Raw genomic sequence first — 23,139 nt, forward strand, 5'->3', positions numbered from 1 at the left:
TTAAACAGCTGTCTTTGTCTTCGAGAGTGAAAGCAGCTTCACATCTGGACCTTGAATGACTGGAAGATCTAGGACTACAGATTTATCCACGTACAGATTCTGTCTCTTCTTCTCTAAAGTCTGTAGGACTGAAATGTGTTGAAATTTAATGCTACAAACGGAAACACAAACAGGAATTACGAAACTTTTTGGTGGCTGTATTTTATTTTGAAAGGATTTACATGAAATGGTAGTATGCTGTTGTGTGTATGTGTGTATGTGTGTATTACAATGATATGAACACTGTTACAATGGTAAATAATTAGTGTGAATCATTAGTTAAGTTTAATTGTTCTTTTGTGTTTCAAATGTTCATGGCACTGTGACATGATGTGCAGTGTGAGGATGTCTCCAGCACCAGAGTCTGTGTCCCAAATCCATAATTCTATACAGCGAGCACTAAATACTGATTATATAGGAAACTCTTTCAGCAGCCGATACACAAACAGTCAACTTGATCATTTTAAAGTGACTGATATCAATGTTTGCTGTTGTAAAGTCACAGTGCTCAGTTAAAAGTAGATCAAACACAACATTTATTTATTAAATTTTTTCCATTTATTTCTAACACAGCAGTTTAATGTACTCATGAGCTACAGTAAACCTACACTGAAATGAGCAAAGCAACAGAGTCAGTCGCTTCATCAGTGAACACACCAAGCATGCTTTATTTTTAGTAACATAACTTTATTTATAAATCACGCAGAGACAAGCTGAGAGAAAACAATTAAAATGGCTGATATGGAGCTTTCACACAACATCATTTATGTCTGTACAACATCGAACACTGTATTAAAGATATGTCTCAAATTGTGAATTATGAGTATTTTCAGTGATTTAGATTTACATAGATGATCATGAAAAGACAGAAACAAAACAGCCTGATAAAATCACTTTACATGTAAATAGGCTGTTTTGTTTCTCACATTTTCTGCTGTATTTGTGTATAATCAGCAAAAAAATATTTTTAACAACCTTGAACACATATAATAATGTGTTGTCTGATTATAACTAAAGATTTGTGCTTTTTTTGTTTGTTTGTTTGTTTGTTTGGCCATATTCTCTTATATTCTTTTATCTGCCTTATCAATGCCCTTTTACAATTTCCAAATTAACCAGTTTCTTCTTGTGATGAGAATATTTGTACATTTTGATCCACTGCTGAGGATGAGGACCAATAAACCCCCGGCTGTACACAGGTATGATCACAAGTAAACTGATTCACAGACATGCAAACCACTCTACTGTCAACCCTGTAACAATGGATAGAATGTAAACTTTTGTTCCTGAAGAAGTGCATTCATGATTTTATTAAGAAAACAAAAAAATCTTTTTCTTTTTTGTCAGAAATTTGTGTGGTGTTGGTATACAGTATGTGACTGTGCCCAGGTACTAGCAAAGAATTATGTGGCTCAAATGTGACCCTTCCAACAACCCTACAGTGATAAAAACAACTAAATGGACTGTAAACTCTGGGTGTTATTCCAATGAGAGTGTCTTACAGTAATAACACCAACAGTTTTTCACAATTTCTCAACTGCATTTACAACCACTGAGACACCAGGTTACTAACTAACATCAGTTGTTTGTGATCCAGAGAGTAGAGACACTGAAGAGTCAGACCAGAGGCCAGACCTGAACCCAAACCCAGGATAAAGAGGTTCAGTGAATGTGGTGTTGAAGGTGTGGAGGTGGATCAGTGTGTCAGAGGAGACTCTGTAGAAAGACAGAGTCCCAGCAGGCCAGTCCACATACACTGCTACTCTGTTGGAGACAGAGGAGGAGGACGTAGAGGAGGACGACGACGACAATGACGAGAAAAAGGACGAGGGGCAGGGGGGGGAGGAGGAGGTGATGGATGTGCCTTTGTTGTTATGCCAGACAGAGTTACGACCGTTAGAGCAAGTCAGACACCAGGACTGATCGTTCCTTCCAAACCAGCAGTTATCACTGTTTCCTCTCCTACTGATTCCTTTGTAAGTCACAGATATATAAACCAGTCCTCTCCACTCAACCTCCCAGTAACAGCGACCAGTCAGACCATTTCTGCTCAGCACCTGAGGCCACTGGTCAAATCTGTCTGGATGATCAGGATATGACTGATCCTCCTCCACATGTGTCACCTTCCTGTTGTTGTCAGACAGTGTGATCCATCTGTTTACTGTGTTTGTGTCGAGTGTGAGTTCACAGGAATCTAAAAAGAGAGAGAGAGAAAAAGACATAATATACTTGCTGGTATAAATATAAATTTTAACGAGTGATGTGACAGTTGCAAGATGGTTGAATGTGTGTTGCATTTCTTTCATGAATCAAAATAAAAACATACTCACACTTTCTCAGACCTTGTCTCAACCATTGGACTCCGACGGGCTCCACCCTGAAAGGGGGGGGGGGGGGGGGGGGGGGTTCAGACCAGTTATTCTCTACAAATGTACTTACACGTTAACATGTTACACTGATTTTAATTCAGTGGAGCATTGTCTTATCGGCTGATGAGTACAACTCATTATTTTCACTTATTAACGAAAATAATGAATTGTCAGTATTATATCGACAGTGACAATGTCAGATTCAATTTCCTCCAGTAAATCTCAGTAAATCAAATGCTTAAACCTGCATCAAATGATTTCGTTGCCTAAAGGGCTGTGAAAATAAGCTGTAAAAGTATTAAAATATTACAATATTGCAGTTCATCTGCAGCCACAGACCACTGCCTTTGTCTTCCCTATAATTTTGGTACAGTCCGCCTCTTTGGGCTCTGACACACCATGTCAACAATCAGCTGGCCATTCTTTATTGAGCTTCTGCGGCTGACTGTCACCCGTAGTTACTGTGGTGAGTCCGTCAACAAGTGTGAGGGAACTCACTCTTTGTGCGAAAGAATAAAAAACAATGAGGTAACCAAAATTCCTTTAATTTAGACTATGAGACGGATTGTCTGATAGAGGAGCATACCTGAGAGTATTGAGTCTCCAGTGTGGATCCTCTAGTCGAGCAAAGAGCAGCTTCACTCCTGAGTCTCCTGGATGATTGTAGCTCAGGTCCAGCTCTCTCAGATGGGAGGGGTTGGAGCTCAGAGCTGAGATCAGAGAAGCACAGCCCTCCTCTGTGATCACACAGCCTGACAGCCTGCAAACACACAACAACACGCGTGACATACTCTGAGGGTGAGGGCTGGAGGGCTGCTGCTGTACTGAATACCAGTGGAGGAACATCAAACCTCCAACACATCACAGAGGTAAATGACACACATTTACCTTCCACCAGTATTTTTGCCCTGATGTAAACACATCAGGGCAACACTAACACACACTAACTCTCTCACTATGTTGTAATGATCGTCCAGTGTGTGAGGTTGCTAAAGACAAGGGAGGAATGAAGGCAGTTTACCACATAACCACTGGGTTGCAGTCCTATCACTGTTGGAAAAAAAACAATATGTAATCTTCCTGCTCCAAGGATTAATTCATGAGACCTGAATACAGGTTTCCAAGATATTCTGCCAGACATTTCAATGGAACCTGCTCAATGGGCATGTAAATGAGGTGACTGACTCCCTGCTGGAGTGGGTTTCAGGTTTACCATGGTATCATAATCAACGTTTATCGTACAGTATACCCTTCTATTTTCATTCCTTTCCTTTCATACCATGATACAGTGAGACCATGACATTTTCATTATGATGAGTTATCATACGGTGAAAATCTCATACTGCTCCATCTACTCCCTGCAAACATCAGCAGCAAAAAGCTGCAGCACTTTGCCTGGAAAAAGGGCCTAAGTGCTCCCTCCTGAGACCTGACCAGACCTGAGAGGGGATCTTGCCAGCTGGCATCTGTTGGGCTCGGCTGACCCAAAAAAACTACATGGAACTGTTGCCGTGTGGGCCCACCACCTGCAGTGATAGGTATTGGGATCGCAAGATATGTAAAGCAGCTGGCAGACAGGGGCCTACCCATGCTGAAATTTACCCTACAGGGAATCGATAAAGGTAGATCTGATCTTATTGCAGACTAGTACTAGGGACATGGAATGGCACCTCTAGCAGATGAGGATGCTGATGTGGTGCAGGAGGTGGAGTGGTACCAACTAGATACAATATAGTTGGGTTCAGCTCGACACATCTCTACTGGTTCTGGAACTAAACTCCTTTAGAGCAGCTAGACTCCTGAGTTGTCCAGGGTGAGAAACGCTGTGTGAGTGTGAGGCAAGATGGTTGCGTCCGTTTACTGCAAGTGGCTCAGGGGAGGGTGTTCACTGTTGCGTGTGCTTATGCACAGAACAGCTGCTCAGAATACGGCCTTCTTGGAATATCTGTGGGCATCCTAGAAAAGATCATGTCTAATCATTCTATAGTTTCTACTGGAAACTTCACTTCACTCTGTCAAGGCGGCTAGAAGGAGTTATGGTCAGAAAATCATTGGTGCCTGTTATGGCGACAACCTAAGAAACAGCTGATGGACACTAGCAGTGAAGGAAGCTGTCAAGCTGAAGAAGGATGCATTTCGGCCAGGTATCTACTGAAGCAGCAGACAGGTATGTCGTGGTCAGAAGGGCTGCAGCTTTGGCAGGCACAGAAGTAAGAACTAACTGTACTACTGTTAAACTTCAACACTCGCTTGGGCAACAATAGAAAAATGGAGGGGGTGATTGAGGTACCAATGGTGTGTTGTTATTGACTTCTGTGCTAGTTACACTCGGGTAAAAGAAGGGCAGATGGCGCGGGAGGCTGCTGCACAGACCTGGTAAACCTTAAGGTGTAGAGAGGGTGAACTTTGACTGTCTTGTGTGAGTTTGACCATCCTGTCTACATGTTTTTGAGGACTTGGAAAAGGCTCATGACTGGAATCCTGTGGGGTGCACTGCAGGAGTATGGGCTATCATGGCCATTCCTACGAGCCATCCAATTCTAGTATAACCAAAGTGAGAGCTCTGTCCATATACTCAGCACAAAATCAGACACATTTTTCAGTAAGTGTTGTATCAATCCACACTGGTTGTGACATGGACAAAATATAAATTGTTTTCAAGCTCTTTTTTTTTATGTGTATGAAAACATCCTGAAATTCCTCTCTGGACATCAAATTCCAATAGCAGCAGCCAGTTAAATTTGTGGAAAGTAATTCACAGAGTAAAGACCTTACTTAGGTGAGGAATTTCATGTAAAGGGAAGCTGAACAGGTTGATGAATCCTGACCTGAGAGTTTCCAGAGTACAGTGTTGACTCTCCAGTCCCAGAGACAGCAGCTTGACTCCTGAATCGTGCAGGTTGTTGTTACTCAGGTCCAGCTCTCTCAGACTACAGGACTGGGAGCTCAGAACTGAGGACAGAGCTTTACAGCTTCTCTCTGAGAGGTTACAGCCACTCAGTCTGAGGATACAGTAAAAATAAAAATAAAAAAGGGAACAGAAGTAGTAAGGTATTTTCTTTTCTATTGAAAATATGGCAGACAATGTAAAATGTGACAAACAAATCAAATTATCTCTGTACTTACAGAGCTTTGTTGGAGGCTTTGACCACTGGCAGCAGCCTCAGAAGAGCCTCCTCTGAAGCAGAGTATTTCTTCAGGTCAAACACATCTAGATCTTTTTCTGAACACAGTAAGATGAAAACCAGAGCTGACCACTGAGCAGGAGTGAGGTTATCTGTGGAGAGACTTCCTGACTTGAGATACCGTTGGATCTCTTCCACTAGAGAACGATCCTTAAGCTCATTCAGACAGTAAAATAAATTGATGCTTTTCTCTGGAGATGGATTCTCATTGATCTTCTTCTTAATGTACTGGGTTGTTTCCTGATTGGCTTGAGAGCTACCTTCTGCCTGTGACAGCAGACCTCTTAGGAGGGTCTGATTGGTCTGCAGTGACAGGCCCAGGAGGAAGCGGAGGAACAAGTCCAAGTGTCCATTTGGACTCTGTAAGGCCTTGTCCACAGCACTCTGGTAGAAGTGCACCTCTGGAGATACATCTCTTCTTGTCTCAGAGCTCTGTGAGGTTGATTGTTCTTCTGACATCAGGTTGACACCAGAGTTGATGAATGTCAGATGGACATGAAAAGCAGCCAGAAACTCCTGAACGGTCAGATGAACAAAGCAGTACACCTTGTCCTGGTACAGCCCTCTCTCCTCTTTAAAGATCTCAGTGAACACTCCTGAGTCTGAGGCTGCTCTGATTTCGATGCCACACTCTGTCAGGTCTGATTCATAGAAGATCAAGTTGCCTTTCTGCAGCTGCTCAAAAGCAAGTTTTCCCAGAGACTTGATCATCTCCCTGCTCTCTAGAGTCCAGTGTGCATCCGTCTCAGTTCCTCCATTGTACTTAATGTTCTTCTGTTTGGACTGAACCACCAGGAAGTGGATGTACATCTCAGTCAGGGTCTTGGGAAGCTCTCCTCCCTCTTTGGTTTTCAACACATCCTCCAGAACTGTGGCAGTGATCCAGCAGAAGACTGGGATGTGGCACATGATGTCGAGGCTTCGTGATGTCTTGATGTGGGAGATGATTCTGCTGGCCTGCTTCTTGTCTCTGAATCTCTTCCTGAAGTACTCCTCCTTCTGTGGGTCAGTGAACCCTCTGACCTCGGTCACCATGTTAACATACTGAGGAGGGATCTGATTGGCTGCAGCGGGTCGTGTGGTTATCCAGAGGCGAGCAGAGGGAAGCAGTTTCCCTTTGATGAGGTTTGTCAGCAGCACATCCACTGAGGTGGACTTTGTAACATCAGTCAGGATCTCAGTGTTGTGGAAGTCCAGAGGAAGTCGACACTCATCCAGACCGTCAAAGATGAACACAACTTGGAAGTCTTTGAACTCACAGATTCCCGCTTCTTTGGCTTCAGGAAAGAAGTAATGGACAAGTTCCACCAAGCTGTACCTTTTATCTTTCAGCACATTCAGCTCTCGGAAAGTTAATGGAAATGTGAACTGTATGTCTTTGTTGGCTTTGTCTTCAGCCCAGTCCAGAGTGAACTTCCGTGTTAAGACTGTTTTCCCAATGCCAGCCACCCCCTTTGTCATCACTGTTCTGATTGGTTCATCTCTTAGAGGGAAAGGTTTAAAGATGTCTTCATGTCTGATTGTTGTTTCTGGTCTGTCTGGTTTCCTGGATGCTGCTTCAATCTGTCTGACCTCATGCTCATCATTGACCTCTCCAGTCCCTCCCTCTGTGATGTAGAGCTCTGTGTAGATCTGATTCAGAAAGGCTGGGTTTCCTGCTTTAGCGATCCCCTCAAACACACACTGGAACTTTGTCTTCAGGCTGGATTTAAGTTTATGCTGGAAAGAAACAGGAACTGGATAACCTGCATGAACACATAAGAAAATATTTTAACATTTCACTTCCTCAAAGAATGAGCACAATAACATCAGCGTGTTAGCTCTTTAAAGAAATCCTCTTACTGCTCTCCAGATAGTCAGCCAACTCCTGTTGCTTCATTCTCCTCAGGAAGTTCAGAGCGATCTTCCGAAATGCCTCTTTGCTGCTTCTCCTCTGATCTTCCTCCTCACCATCCAACATCTCCTCATCTTCCCTCTGACTTTCTAAGCATTCTGGGTAATATAGACTCAGAACCTTCTTGATTGTCTTCAGTTCATTCTTCACAAAAGTTACAATGTTCTCCTCCAGAAGCTGGGAAAGTTTATATGAATGACATAATCAAACTAAAACCATGGAGCCAAACATCAGATCCATGTTGAACAGAATAGATTAAAAAGTAATTGTTGTACATGTACAGACCGTAAATATGGAGTCCAGGGGTGTTTGAAGCTGCTGGACAAACGGACCAATGGGAACCTCTGAGCTCTCCTGATCAACTCTATGGAGGAATCATTTGGAATTAGCTCACATTATGTCTACTCACACAAACACAAGGTAGAGGTCCATGAAGTGATATTTGGATGTAAAGAGTGAATGAGATGACTCCCTGTTGTGGCTTTCACTGAGCTGGGTTAGGGTTAGTTTGGTTTATGTCAAACAGCTCTCATCAACATCTCCATATAGCTCTCCCTCCATTCCTGAAAACAGCTGAAGTGCCCTGGAGCAAGACACACAGAACGTCTCAGACCTAACTTCCAGCTCCTTGACACCTCAGGTCCTCTTATTCCTGGGTCCGACAAGTTGTCTCACTCCTGTGTTGTACGGTCCTCTTAGTCCTGGACCAATAGGGTCCACTCTCTCCTAGATCTTTCATGTTGTCATACTCCAGGGCCCGTGGGGTGATCCTTTGACTCATCAAGTAGTTATTTTACACCTGGGCCCGTCCAGTCCTCTTACTTCTGGACCTGCCCACTGCATTTAAGACAAACCACCTGGTCCTCCTATCTACACATAAATGATTGGGTATTGCCAGCACTGTATTAGTTTTTCTCAGGTACGGCTCTTTTCTCTTCTGGTCCCACAGTGGTGGAATGAACTACATAGTTCATGACAGCAGAGACACTGCACACATTCTTCCACACATTTAAAACCACCTTTTCAAACTACACCTCGATAGCCTCTCCCATGATAGCATTTCAAAAACAAACTGCAGCACCAAACACACCAAGTTATCAGTTATGTCTGATCAACCTTTAAATTCAGACCTTCAAACTAAACCGCTTGGTTCATATTTCATCGTCTCATCTGTATCTGTAATAACACATCCACATTAACATGGACCCTTTCATTTTTTACACAGATGGCTGTTTTTGGTCTGGTTGACCACTGAGAGTCTGATAAAAACACACCATTTTGTTTTCATTTTCAGTTTGAAATCAATCCTGACCTTTGATCATCAGGGTGGCATCCATCTTTGAGTTTTATAGGACGATCCATAGACCAGTCACTCTTCACGGACACACAGCTGGGTTCAGGTTTTTCCTCCTCCTTACTGATAGAAACACAAGACAAAAACAGGGTAGAACAGTAGCCTGAACACACTCAGACCATGTCCCCACTAAAGCAGATAAACATTTTAAACGTCTTTGCAATGTTTTGGTTTCTGATAAACCTTAAAGCTCTTGTTACTCAGACTGAACCTCTTCCTTCAGATTTCATTGCTCATCTGTACCTGTAATAACATATCCACATCAACATGGACCCTTTAAGTTTTTTACACACGGCTGTTTTTGGTCTGAATGACCACTGAGAGTCTGATAAAAACACACCATTTTGTTTTCATTTTCAGTTTGAAATCAATCCTGACCTTTGATCATCAGGGTGGCATCCATCTTTGAGTTTTATAGGACGATCCATAGACCAGTCACTCTTCACGGACACACAGCTGGGTTCAGGTTTTTCCTCCTCCTTACTGATAGAAACACAAGACAAAAACAGGGTAGAACAGTAGCCTGAACACACTCAGACCATGTCCCCACTAAAGCAGATAAACATTTTAAACGTCTTTGCAATGTTTTGGTTTCTGATAAACCTTAAAGCTCTTGTTACTCAGACTGAACCTCTTCCTTCAGATTTCATTGCTCATCTGTACCTGTAATAACATATCCACATCAACATGGACCCTTTAAGTTTTTTACACACGGCTGTTTTTGGTCTGAATGACCACTGAGAGTCTGATAAAAACACACCATTTTGTTTTCATTTTCAGTTTGAAATCAATCCTGACCTTTGATCATCAGGGTGGCATCCATCTTTGAGTTTTATAGGACGATCCATAGACCAGTCACTCTTCACGGACACACAGCTGGGTTCAGGTTTTTCCTCCTCCTTACTGATAGAAACACAAGACAAAAACAGGGTAGAACAGTAGCCTGAACACACTCAGACCATGTCCCCACTAAAGCAGATAAACATTTTAAACGTCTTTGCAATGTTTTGGTGTCTGATAAACCTTAAAGCTTTTGTTACTCAGACTGAACCTCTTCCTTCAGATTTCATTGCTCATCTGTACCTGTAATAACACATCCACATCAACATGGACCCTTTAAGTTTTTTACACACGGCTGTTTTTGGTCTGAATGACCACTGACAGTCTGATAAAAACACACCTTTTTGTTTTAATTTACAGTTTGAGGTAAATCGTCACCTTTGATCATCAGAGTGGCATCCATCTTTGAGTTTTATAGGACGATCCATAGACCAGTCACTCTTGGCGGACACACAGCTGGGTTCAGGTTTTTCCTCCTCCTTACTGATAGAAACACAAGATAATAACAGGGTCGATTCTGAACTGTAGCCTGAACACACACTAACTCTAACACTAAAGCAAATCATTTTATTCCCCTGTACAGTTTTTAGTACAAAAAACCTATTAATGGCTTAAGGTTCAGCGCCTGGCCTGTTGTAATCCTTGTAGTATTTTTCAAAGGAATGCTGTATGTCTTCTATCTATGACACATCTTGCCAATATGTGAATAACTGGCATGGTATTCTCCATTCCAATATTTTTTGGGCTCTCAGTCCATTCTTATAATACCTTCGTCTAATGAATTTTGCATTCATCTCCACTTCGCTTTCATACATTTTATTAAACTTTTTTTTAATTTTATTAAAACGCTTTAATGAGTATAGACCACAAAAGCTTCTTAAATCCAGCTTTGCGTCAGCGCGAACAACATTAATTATATAACAACTATGCCTCAATCTTATAACACAGAAAACAACTAACTTTGAGTCAAAAATAACTTTTTAGCAGTTTTAAATCCTTACTTTCCATCAGCAGACTGTGTTGAAACAAGTGGAAGCTCCACTGAAGCGTCATTCTTCATGGACACATAGCTGTGTTCAGGTCCAGGAGCATCTGGTGTGCGCTCCTCCTCACACAGTCCTCGTAGTGCTGCACTCTCTGCATCTCTGCTGCTGCTGTTTGCAGCCATTACGTCATCACTTCAGACAATTAACATAAAAAAACACAAGATTTATTTACCATTGGAATCTGTCTTGTGTTTGAACCTTCATATGATTAACTCATGAACGAAGAATAGTCAAAAGAAATGTCTCATGTTTGAAACATTATTCTGGACTAAATCAAACACATTCTGCATCTCAGTGATGTATTCATGCACTTGTACTTTACTTAAAGAGTTAATGTAATACTTCTTGTAGCTATTTTATACTGCATTTCATTTATGTGACAGTTTTAGTTACTGGTGACGTTACACATTAAGAGACCCAGAAGAAAAAAAGTTTTGATATTTAGATTTTTTTCCAGATAATTAAAGTATTGTGGTTGAAAGAAAGATGTTACATCAAAAAATGTTATTTATTCATCTTTTATCATCTGTCCCTTGTAGTGGACATCGGGTCTTGTTTGATCACAAAATGTAATGATGCAATGTAATGATATCACATTCATTTTCCTGTGGATTTCTGTTAACATTTCGTTTTATTTGATGAACATTAAAACAGTTAGATGTAGGAAACATATCTGAGCACAACACATCCTTTTAACAAACACCTCATAGTGGTGCTTTTTGATTAAACTGCATTCTGCACACTTGATAGTCACTTAAAGCTGGGATGTTAGGTCATGTCACAAATAGCACTAACAACAGATCATGCATGGTACAACAGGAAGCAGGTTTTGGTCTTTGAAACACACAAAAACATATTACATTTAATATACTTGACAAATGTTTTCCCTTTGCGTCCTTCTCTCCTACACCGTGCTGCATGAACTGCCCCCACCATCTTTGGCAAATGGAGCGCCCCAATTTTTTTTTTACATTGCCATTGGGCTGTGGTTCAACAGGCCTCCTCTTCTTTGTCTGAATGTACTCTTCGTCTTCAGTGCTCATCTTATCATCATTGGCCACCCTGTCAACCGGTTGACCTCAATCACCCTGTGTCTGAGCAATCTTTTCTTCATCCAGCAGCAGCTGGAAGTCAAAGTACTGCAGCCTCTCATTCTCTGATGGCCCAGAGAACTGGTGGTCTGACCTGTACTCGATCCAGCTGTTTGTGGCTTACACATTACACAGCGCAAAGTCTGACTCCCCTTCCACTTTTCTGAGTAAAATCCTTCCTGCCTCACTCTGCCCTCTGTTTTCTGTAAGTATGGAAATTGGTTAAAAACAGGAGGTAGTAAGTCCTGCTGTCCACTACAAAGGACATTGCATAAAAGTTGTGTTTTAAAAGGGTTAAAATGACTGTACATTTCTAAAATCTTACTAAATTGAAGTTAAGACTCTTATATTGAAGAAACTATTTGATTTTTAGCAATAGAAACATCATATCTGCAAAAAATGATCACGTGCCTCTCTTGTTGCCATAAAACGTGAAAAGCTGAGACAGCCATTTTGAAAAGAAAGTGCTTGTCCCTGTTAGCCACACCCCTACAACTGTGGTATCACTAGAAAGCCCAGGATGTCTTAGACCTGCCTACCTCAAACTAGTGGTACGCAGAGGAATCCCTGAAATAGCCTGTTTTAAAAAAAATTAAATTAAATTAATTTAAAAACGTATAATACTATAAAAATACTATGAAAAAATTACATGAAAAACACTGTAGCCGTGAGATAAATGAAAATGGGTTTAAATAAGTTTAGCCTTAACTGTATTTTTTTTGTTCGATACGCCGGTCAGCCTGCTACGTAGTCAAGTTGTGGCGCGCGCCCCAAGCCGTTACAAGGTGAAGAAAAAGATCATAAGCAGAGAAAGCTAGTAAAAAAGTAAAAAACAATGCCGTTGTGGCTCCAAACAGGATCTCTTCTGAAGAGAAGTCTGGATCAGGAGGATAATAACATTACGGCAGAAACAGCAGTGGATGACAGTGATCACAGCAGCATCCCTGAAATATCCACAGCACCAACAAGCTGCAAACGGCGAAAAACTGTAAGAAAATATGACGCCGGTTACATAAAATTTGGATTCAGCTGGAGCGGAACGGAGGAAGAGCCCAGGCCCCAGTGTGTGGTATGTGGTGATGTTTTGAGTAATGAGAGCATGAAACCATCGCATCTCAATCGACATCTCACCACCAAACACGCAGTGCTGACAGAAAAAACAGTTGATTGTTTTTTAAAGAAAGCGGGACGAACTGAAGCAGTCCAAGTCCACCATTCAATCTTGTGTTACACCCGTAACTAAGGGACAGGAAAGCCTCATATCGTGTCAGTCTCTGCATAGCGAAAGCCGGTAACGGTGTGTGTGTGTTTGAATGAAATGTGACTTTACAGGGACTTACAGTTGTTATTGTTAATGATCTCACTCGCTCTGTGTGTGTACTGTATGTGTGTGAGGGGTTGCCCCTGCATTATAGTTGTGTGAAAGAGCTTAATATGGCGTGATATTTGTGGCACATTCGTGAAGGAGCAATGGGAGATTGTGAGCACAGAAAAATATATCTTGCAATAACATAAATTATATTTTGAAAAGAAAATATGCGCAAGCAAAACATAATTTCATTTGAGCAAACAAAAACAATAATAAATAAATGTATTTGCATGTGTGCTTTTATCTATTTTAACGCACAATAATAACCTCTGCATTCTCAAACTCTTGCTGGCTACATGCAAATGCATTTATTGAGCACAAAATATATTTTTGTTTGCTCAAATGAAATTATGTTTTGCTCGTGCATAATTTCTCTTCAAAATATAATTTATGTGCTTGCAAGGTATATTGTTCTGTGCTCAAAATCTCCCATTGCTCCTTCACAAATGTGCCACACATATCACGCCTTAGTTTAAGTGCCAGTTCTAGTGGTACTCCTTTGTACAGTGTGATTGTGGCTGACAAGTCAACAATAAATAATATTCCTATTGGGAATAACTTTGACTCCTGTTTGAACTACATTTAGCTGAATAGGGTTGCCTAATTCTACTACTGTATTTTTACATGGGTCATAATGGTGGTAGACTTGGAGAGCCGGATATTTTCTGAGGTCGTACAGGGTGTAAAAAGTTTGAGAATCACTGTCCTAGACAACCCAGTCTGACTCCAATAGATTACATGAATGGTGCTTGAGTTAGAGGTCTCAGACTCATGTCTCCCACAGAGGACAAAAATGAATTATAATAATAATAATAATAATAATAATAATAATAATAATAATAATAACATTCATTCTTTTAGATTCAACGAGCCAGAATGATTTACATTTTTCATAATTCGCTCCATCTCCACCAATTACAACATACTTTACCAACTGTAACAAGTATGTTACTGCACCAATAGTAAACATCCACTAATATAAAGCCCTTATCACACATGCACGGCAACGCAAAAAAAATGGTGTTTGTACTCTGTGGTGTTACCTGTTGTTAAATCTTGAAGTTTTCTGTAATCCAGCCGAGGTGGTTGTTAAAGTCCACAAAACTGTGAGCGATGACTACAAACAGCTTTCACTACACGCTTCAAACGCTGACATTAAAAATGGAGGAAGCCTCCATGTTTGCTCGGAGTTGACTGAACTAAAGCTGTGAACTTTCTGCAGGTTCTACACGGACGAGACTAACGGAAGTTAGCGCTGACAGGATGTACAGAAGGTCATACACGAGTCTTGCAGTGAAAAGCGACGCTGGCAGATGATGGATGGAGAGGAGAGGCTGCGTCACGCTGAACACACCTTTTTTTTTTAAACAAACTTTATTGAGTACAGTACAGTAACAAAATGGATCGACCCATACTATATGCATACATGCATACACAGGTTGCACAGAACACAGGTTGTTTTCAGTGTTTTTAAATCATACACATATTTACAGCAAGAGAAGATTTTGTCCTGATGTGTGGACTTTTTAAATGTTACATTATGTCAGCTCTGCTTAGTGGTCTGTAGTTACTTCCTGAATTAAACAGCTGTCTTTGTCTTCGAGAGTGAAAGCAGCTTCACATCTGGACCTTGAATGACTGGAAGATCTAGGACTACAGATTTATCCACGTACAGATTCTGTCTCTTCTTCTCTAAAGTCTGTAGGACTGAAATGTGTTGAAATTTAATGCTACAAACGGAAACACAAACAGGAATTACGAAACTTTTTGGTGGCTGTATTTTATTTTGAAAGGATTTACATGAAATGGTAGTATGCTGTTGTGTGTATGTGTGTATGTGTGTATTACAATGATATGAACACTGTTACAATGGTAAATAATTAGTGTGAATCATTAGTTAAGTTTAATTGTTCTTTTGTGTTTCAAATGTTCATGGCACTGTGACATGATGTGCAGTGTGAGGATGTCTCCAGCACCAGAGTCTGTGTCCCAAATCCATAATTCTATACAGCGAGCACTAAATACTGATTATATAGGAAACTCTTTCAGCAGCCGATACACAAACAGTCAACTTGATCATTTTAAAGTGACTGATATCAACGTTTGCTGTTGTAAAGTCACAGTGCTCAGTTAAAAGTAGATCAAACACAACATTTATTTATTTAATTTTTCCATTTATTTCTAACACAGCAGTTTAATGTACTCATGAGCTACAGTAAACCTACACTGAAATGAGCAAAGCAACAGAGTCAGTCGCTTCATCAGTGAACACACCAAGCATGCTTTATTTTTAGTAACATAACTTTATTTATAAATCACGCAGAGACAAGCTGAGAGAAAACAATTAAAATGGCTGATATGGAGCTTTCACACAACATCATTTATGTCTGTACAACATCGAACACTGTATTAAAGATATGTCTCAAATTGTGAATTATGAGTATTTTCAGTGATTTAGATTTACATAGATGATCATGAAAAGACAGAAACAAAACAGCCTGATAAAATCACTTTACATGTAAATAGACTGTTTTGTTTCTCACATTTTCTGCTGTATTTGTGTATAATCAGCAAAAAAATATTTTTAACAACCTTGAACACATATAATAATGTGTTGTCTGATTATAACTAAAGATTTGTGCTTTTTTTGTTTGTTTGTTTGTTTGTTTGGCCATATTCTCTTATATTCTTTTATCTGCCTTATCAATGCCCTTTTCCAATTTCCAAATTAACCAGTTTCTTCTTGTGATGAGAATATTTGTACATTTCGATCCACTGCTGAGGATGAGGACCAATAAACCCCCGGCTGTACACAGGTATGATCACAAGTAAACTGATTCACAGACACGCAAACCACTCTACTGTCAACCCTGTAACAATGGATAGAATGTAAACTTTTGTTCCCGAAGAAGTGCATTCATGATTTTATTAAGAAAACAAAAAAATCTTTTTCTTTTTTGTCAGAAATTTGTGTGGTGTTGGTATACAGTATGTGACTGTGCCCAGGTACTAGCAAAGAATTATGTGGCTCAAATGTGACCCTTCCAACAACCCTACAGTGATAAAAACAACTAAATGGACTGTAAACTCTGGGTGTTATTCCAATGAGAGTGTCTTACAGTAATAACACCAACAGTTTTTCACAATTTGTCAACTGCATTTACAACCACTGAGACACCAGGTTACTAACTAACATCAGTTGTTTGTGATCCAGAGAGTAGAGACACTGAAGAGTCAGACCAGAGGCCAGACCTGAACCCAAACCCAGCATAAAGAGGTTCAGTGAATGTGGTGTTGAAGGTGTGGAGGTGGATCAGTGTGTCAGAGGAGACTCTGTAGAAAGACAGAGTCCCAGCAGGCCAGTCCACATACACTGCTACTCTGTTGGAGACAGAGGGGGAGGAGAGGGAGGAGGAGGTGATGGATGTGCCTTTGTTGTTATGCCAGACAGAGTTACGACCGTTAGAGCAAGTCAGACACCAGGACTGATCGTTCCTTCCAAACCAGCAGTTATCACTGTTTCCTCTCCTACTGATTCCTTTGTAAGTCACAGATATATAAACCAGTCCTCTCCATTCAACCTCCCAGTAACAACGACCAGTCAGACCATTTCTGCTCAGCACCTGAGGCCACTGGTCAAATCTGTCTGGATGATCAGGATATGACTGATCCTCCTCCACATGTGTCACCTTCCTGTTGTTGTCAGACAGTGTGATCCTTCTGTTTACTGTGTTTGTGTCGAGTGTGAGTTCACAGGAATCTGATGGAGAGAAAAAGACATAATATACTTGCTGGTATAAATATATTTTTTTTATTTTATTTTAACGAGTGATGTGACAGTTGGAAGATGGTTGAATGTGTGTTTCTTTTTTTTTCATGAATCAAATTAAAAACATACTCACACTTTCTCAGACCTTGTCTCAACCATTGGACTCCGACGGGCTCCACCCTGAAAGGGGGGGGGGCAAATACTCTTTCAGCATGGAAACATGGACATTACATCGTTCTCATATACTCATATTTGTTATTCTCTACAAATGTACTTACACGTTAACATGTTACACTGATACTCTTAATTCGTGAAGCATTGTCTTATCGGCTGATGAGTACAACTCATTATTTTCACTTATTAATGAAAATAATGAATTGTCAGTATTATATTGACAGTGATAATGTCAGATTCAATTTCCTCCAGTAAATCTCAGTAAATCAAATGCTCAAACCTGCATCAAATGATTTCTTTGTCTAAAGGGCTGTGAAAATACGCTGTAAAAATATTAAAATATTACAATATTGCAGTTCATCTGCAGCCACAGACCACTGTCTTTGTCTTCCCTATAATTTTGGTACAGTCCACCTCTTTGGGCTCTGACACACCATGTCAACAATCAGCTGGCCATTCTTTGTTGAGCTTCTGCGGCTGACTGTCACCCGTAGTTACTGTGGTGAGTCCGTCAACAAGTGTGAGGGAACTCACTCTTTGTGCGAAAGAATAAAAAACAATGAGGTAACCAAAATTCCTTCAAAAAAAGCAAAAACTTCCTACTGTGATGACTCATCTGGACTGTTTAAACAGATTCACTGTTGCATGAAAATAAAGCGGCATCCTCCAGCTCTTATAATTGAAGCCAGTGTGGAAGTACCAAAATATGTAGTTTCTTGAATGGCCACTTGAGGCTTGCTCCAAAAGCGAGTCGATCCCCATAAGAGCCAATGTTAAAATGCCCAACTTTACAGTCAACAAATCAACATGTTTACAACCTGGTACAAAAACTGGATTAGAGCAGATTAGATGCTTCACAGCAGGCAGAACAACTTTGTGCATGTCATAAAAGTTGTATTCTGATTAAATGCTTGGGGCATTTAAACACATCTTTATCAGATTCCTTTTTTTAGCGTCCATGTGAACAATTAAGTTGGAATCAGAATTTTAATCAGATTGAAGAAATATTGTCCATGTAAACGCAGCTAGTGAGACAGAGACAGTTTCTACCCCTTCCTCCTCTATTAGACGGATTGTCTGATAGAGGAGCATACCTGAGAGTATTGAGTCTCCAGTGTGGATCCTCTAGTCGAGCAAAGAGCAGCTTCACTCTTGAGTCTCCTGGATGATTGTAGCTCAGGTCCAGCTCTCTCAGATGAGATGGGTTGGAGCTTAGAGCTGAGACCAGAGAAGTACAGCCTTCCTCTGTGATCAGACAGCCTGACAGCCTGCAAACACACAACAACAACACACATTACATAATTCGAGGGTGCTGGTAGGGCTGGACAAACAATGGGATTTAGCTCATTACTCCGTATATTACTCATTCAGGCGTCTTGAATAGTGTGTTCCTACATGAACCCCCATTAATTTCAATGGAACCTGCTCATTAGGTGCATACATTGCAAAAGTCCTCATCTAGCTGTGGCAACTGACTCCCAGCAACCGTGAATGATAATGTTTCATGTAAATGTACATTTTGATTAAACTTGATGGTTATAAGTATCTTTAATGTTCATTATTTTTAAATTGCTTGAATGTCTTTGACAATGAACTGCTGCTTTTGGTTGTAACCAGTGTGTCTCTATGAGTTATGTGTTTAATGCTTGCCTGAAACCAGATTTTCTTCAAGATAACTTGAAGTTGAACTTCTGATAATACAGTCATTTGAAGCCAATTTCTTTCTGATAATTGCGTCAGGAAAAACAACTTAACACCTTACAAAGGTCAAGGATTTCCATATATATAATAAAATACTGATCAGCTGAACAGGTTGATGAATCCTGACCTGAGAATTTTCAGAGCACAGTGTTGACTCTTCAGTCCCAGAGACAGCAGCTTGACTCCTGAATCGTGCAGGTTGTTGTTACTCAGGTCCAGCTCTCTCAGACTACAGGACTGGGAGCTCAGAACTGAGGACAGAGCTTTACAGCTTCTCTCTGAGAGGTTACAGCCACTCAGTCTAAGGATACAATGAACAAGAATTTGAATGTGCTATTACTGACATGTAATAGGGTTATAACTTGACTCTGGACTCCAATCAGTAAGAACATTTCATGATATTTCATCCATTCTTGTATTCATGATATTTTCATCCATTCCAGGTTGTAGATGTGACTGTTAATTACATCTTAAAGAGGAAATAACATGTGCAATAATCTCAAAAACATAACATCAAAGCAAAATGAGCTTCATATCTGATGCACAGAAGATACAGCTGAATAGGGGAAAAAAACACACCTTTAGGGAAATTAAAAGATCTTTACTGTTAAATTTAGGATCCTGGTCGGAAAAAACTGTACAGCTCAGAAATGCTGACATGAGAGAGGCTAAATGGAGCTGATAGTTCAGAGAAACGGCTGAAATAAACTGTAACCTGAGAGTTTTCAGTGTACAGGAAGGACTCTTCAGTCCAGAAGACAGCAACTCCATTCCTGAATCCAGCAGATTGTTGTTACTCAGGTCCAGTTCTCTCAAACTAGAAGTCTGAGAACTGAGAACTGAGGACAGAGCTTCACAGCTTGTCTCGGAGAGGTTACAGCCAAGTAGTCTGAAGATACAGTAAAAAAAATTAAAGTACAGATTTTTTTTCTTGCCCTGTTTAAAAAATAATTTAAAATGTGCCAAATAAATTCAATTATCTCTGTACTTACAGAGCTTTGTGGGAGGCTTTGACCACAGGCAACAGCCTCAGAAGAGCCTCCTCTGAAGCAGAGTATTTCTTTAGGTCAAACACATTCAGATCTTTTTCTGATGACAGTAAAATGAAGACTAGAGCTGACCACTGAGCAGGAGTGAAATTCAGTCTGAAAAAACTGTCTGATCTCAGGTACTGTTGGATCTCCTCCACTAGAGAACGATCATTCAGTTCATTCAGACAGTGGAACACACTGATACTTTTTTCTGGAGACAGATCCTCATTGAGCTTGTTTTTGAGGTACTGGGTTGTTTCCTGATTGGCCTGAGAGCTACATTCTGCCTGTGGCAGCAGACCTCTTAGGAGTGTCTGATTGGTCTGCAGTGACAGGCCCAGGAGGAAGCGGAGGAACAAGTCCAAGTGTCCATTTGGACTCTGTAAGAACTTGTCCACAGCACTCTGGTAGAAGTGCATCTCTGGAGATACATCTCTTCTTGTCTCAGAGCTCTGTGAGGTTGATTGTTCTTCTGACATCAGGTTGACACCGGAGTTGATGAATGTCAGATGGACATGAAAAGCAGCCAGAAACTCCTGAACGGTCAGATGAACAAAGCAGTACATCTTGTCCTGGTACAGCCCTCTCTCCTCTTTAAAGATCTCAGTGAACACTCCTGAGTCTGAGGCTGCTCTGATATCGATGCCACACTCTGTCAGGTCTGATTCATAGAAGATCAAGTTGCCTTTCTGCAGCTGCTCAAAAGCAAGTTTTCCCAGAGACTTGATCATCTCCCTGCTCTCTAGAGTCCAGTGTGCATCCGTCTCAGTTCCTCCATTGTACTTAATGTTCTTCTGTTTGGACTGAACCACCATAAAGTGAATGTACATCTCAGTCAGGGTCTTGGGAAGCTCTCCTCCCTCTTTGGTTTTCAACACATCCTCCAGAACTGTGGCAGTGATCCAGCAGAAGACTGGGATGTGGCACATGATGTCGAGGCTTCGTGATGTCTTGATGTGGGAGATGATTCTGCTGGCCTGCTTCTTGTCTCTGAATCTCTTCCTGAAGTACTCCTCCTTCTGTGGGTCAGTGAACCCTCTGACCTCTGTCACCATGTCAACACACTGAGGAGGGATCTGATTGGCTGCAGCGGGTCGTGTGGTTATCCAGAGGCGAGCGGAGGGAAGCAGTTTCCCTTTGATGAGGTTTGTCAGCAGAACATCCACTGAGGTGGACTTTGTAACATCAGTCAGGATCTCAGTGTTGTGGAAGTCCAGAGGAAGTCGACACTCATCCAGACCGTCAAAGATGAACACAACTTGGAAGTCTTTGAACTCACAGATTCCCGCTTCTTTGGCTTCAGGAAAGAAGTAATGGACAAGTTCCACCAAGCTGTACCTTTTATCTTTCAGCACATTCAGCTCTCGGAAAGTTAATGGGAATGTAAACTGTATGTCTTTGTTGGCTTTGTCTTCAGCCCAGTCCAGAGTGAACTTCTGTGTTAAGACTGTTTTCCCAATGCCAGCCACCCCCTTTGTCATCACTGTTCTGATTGGTTCATCTCTTCCAGGTAAAGGTTTAAAGATGTCTTCATGTCTGATTGTTGTTTCTGGTCTGTCTGGTTTCCTGGATGCTGCTTCAATCTGTCTGACCTCATGTTCATCATTGACCTCTCCAGTCCCTCCCTCTGTGATGTAGAGCTCTGTGTAGATCTGATTCAGAAAGGCTGGGTTTCCTGCTTTAGCGATCCCCTCAAACACACACTGGAACTTTGTCTTCAGGTTAGATTTAAGTTCACGTTGACAAACTGGAGCAAAGGTTCCTGAATGAGAAGACAATAAAGAAAAACAATAAGCCAAAGTAAAGAATGAATATATGAATATATTCTCTTCTATCTCTTGAGACATTAGTAAATGTCCCATATATCAGCATGTTAAATCTTCAGAGAAATCCTATTACTGCTCTGGAGAGATTCAGCCAGCTCCTCCTCCTTCATCCTCCTCAGGAAGTGCAGTGCGATCTTCAGAAATGCCTCTTTGCTGCTTCTCTTCTGCTCTTCCTCCTCACCATCCTCATCTTCCTCATCTTCCTTCTGACTCTCTAAACATTCTGGGTAATCTAGACTCAGAACCTTCTTTATATTCTTGAGTTCGTCCCTCAAAAAAGTGACAATGTTCTCCTCCAGCAGCTGGGACAGACACAATGAAATTAATATTATGGAACCAACCATCAAATTCATATTGGACAGAATGCCACTGGTATAAAAAGTACTGCATTGGGATTATTGTAAACAGAATAGGTGTAGAAGTAGCTGTTTTACATGTACAGACCATAAATATGGTGTCCAGGTGTGTTTGAAGCTGCTGGGCAGACTGACCACTGGGCACCTCTGAGCCCTCCTTGCCAACTCTATCGAGAAATTACGAAGAATTCGCATTAGCTCACATTATGTCTTTACACACAGAAACAAACACAAAGTAAAGGTCCATGAAGTGATATGGATATATCATATTGGATGTGAACAGTGAATCATGTGACTCCCTGCATGTGTAAAGGTCTTCACAGTACTGGTTGTACTGGGCAGCTCCCAGATTATCAGGTACATGAGTAAAAAGCAACAAGGGAAAAGACCCAAATGCAGACAAACAGCCACACAGTTCAGTGATTTATTGAAGTGCAGATACGTGTGCTTACAAGCAAAGGTAGAGAGCCCAAACAGAAAACACTTTTCATGGTTTTTAGCACGGCCTTGGGGCGATGAAAGTCAGCGCCCTGCTAGCTCCTATCTCTCGTATTAAAGTGAGTGAAGTGTGCATGTACAACTTATAACAAGAGCTATGGCAGAAGACTTTTGCGCGAAGGTCTATATGATTCTTCTTCATGTGGGACAGGTGGGGCGGCGGCCTAGCGCCCCCTATTGACGAGCCACTACTGGAAAGGACCCAAATGCAAAGCAACATTTCTACGTATTGTTGCTTTAAGGTGTCAGTACACAACATCAGAACTGTTCCTGAGATGGTTAAACAGTGTCTAAAATGCTCTGAACCCACACCATATCGAATTCAGATTAGGGGGTTTGTGTCCGACTATTTCTATAACTTTCTGAAACTGACACTCTGACTTCACACCCAACTCACACAGTGATTGGTTCAACTTTTTGGAGGTTAAAAAGTGGGCACGCTATGAACTTGTCTCTCAGCTCTCTCTATTCATTTGTGACACAACTACTGTATGTATACACATGATCAACACCAACCTTAAAAGCAATATTTGTGGCATTGTGTTGTGTGATAAAACTGCACCAGGCACAACTGTGCAAACATTATGCTGTTTTATC

General features: G+C 41.0%; 3 protein-coding genes across 3 annotated transcripts; all 3 read right to left on the bottom strand.

Moving 5' to 3' along the window:
• Positions 1–779: 779 nt before the first annotated feature.
• On the bottom strand, positions 780–9,729 carry LOC141011666 (NLR family CARD domain-containing protein 3-like). Its single transcript, XM_073484899.1, has 10 exons — positions 9,640–9,729; positions 9,220–9,324; positions 8,800–8,904; positions 7,773–7,851; positions 7,436–7,664; positions 5,535–7,338; positions 5,237–5,410; positions 2,995–3,168; positions 2,370–2,416; positions 780–2,233 (listed from the first exon to the last, which is right to left on the bottom strand). The coding sequence occupies exons 1-10, from the start codon at positions 9,687–9,689 to the stop codon at positions 1,608–1,610; spliced, it is 3,393 nt and encodes a 1,130-aa protein (XP_073341000.1). The 5' UTR covers positions 9,690–9,729; the 3' UTR covers positions 780–1,607.
• Positions 9,693–14,311, bottom strand: LOC141012048 (uncharacterized; the record flags this gene model as incomplete). The annotated part of the gene is made up of 4 exons (XM_073485426.1): positions 14,231–14,311; positions 10,683–10,859; positions 10,060–10,164; positions 9,693–9,744 (listed from the first exon to the last, which is right to left on the bottom strand). Coding segments are annotated over exons 2-4 (324 nt in total), but the record flags the coding sequence as incomplete, so codon positions are not given.
• Positions 14,312–15,731: 1,420 nt separating this feature from the next.
• On the bottom strand, positions 15,732–22,150 carry LOC141011667 (NLR family CARD domain-containing protein 3-like). The gene is made up of 8 exons (XM_073484901.1): positions 22,133–22,150; positions 21,765–21,990; positions 19,824–21,624; positions 19,547–19,720; positions 18,959–19,132; positions 18,225–18,398; positions 17,090–17,136; positions 15,732–16,947 (listed from the first exon to the last, which is right to left on the bottom strand). Exons 1-8 carry the CDS (start codon positions 22,133–22,135, stop codon positions 16,373–16,375), a joined length of 3,174 nt encoding a protein of 1,057 aa, XP_073341002.1. The 5' UTR covers positions 22,136–22,150; the 3' UTR covers positions 15,732–16,372.
• Positions 22,151–23,139: the final 989 nt, after the last annotated feature.

The sequence above is a fragment of the Pagrus major genome, chromosome 17 (genome assembly GCF_040436345.1).
Source record: "Pagrus major chromosome 17, Pma_NU_1.0".
Taxonomy (NCBI): Eukaryota; Metazoa; Chordata; class Actinopteri; order Spariformes; family Sparidae; genus Pagrus; species Pagrus major.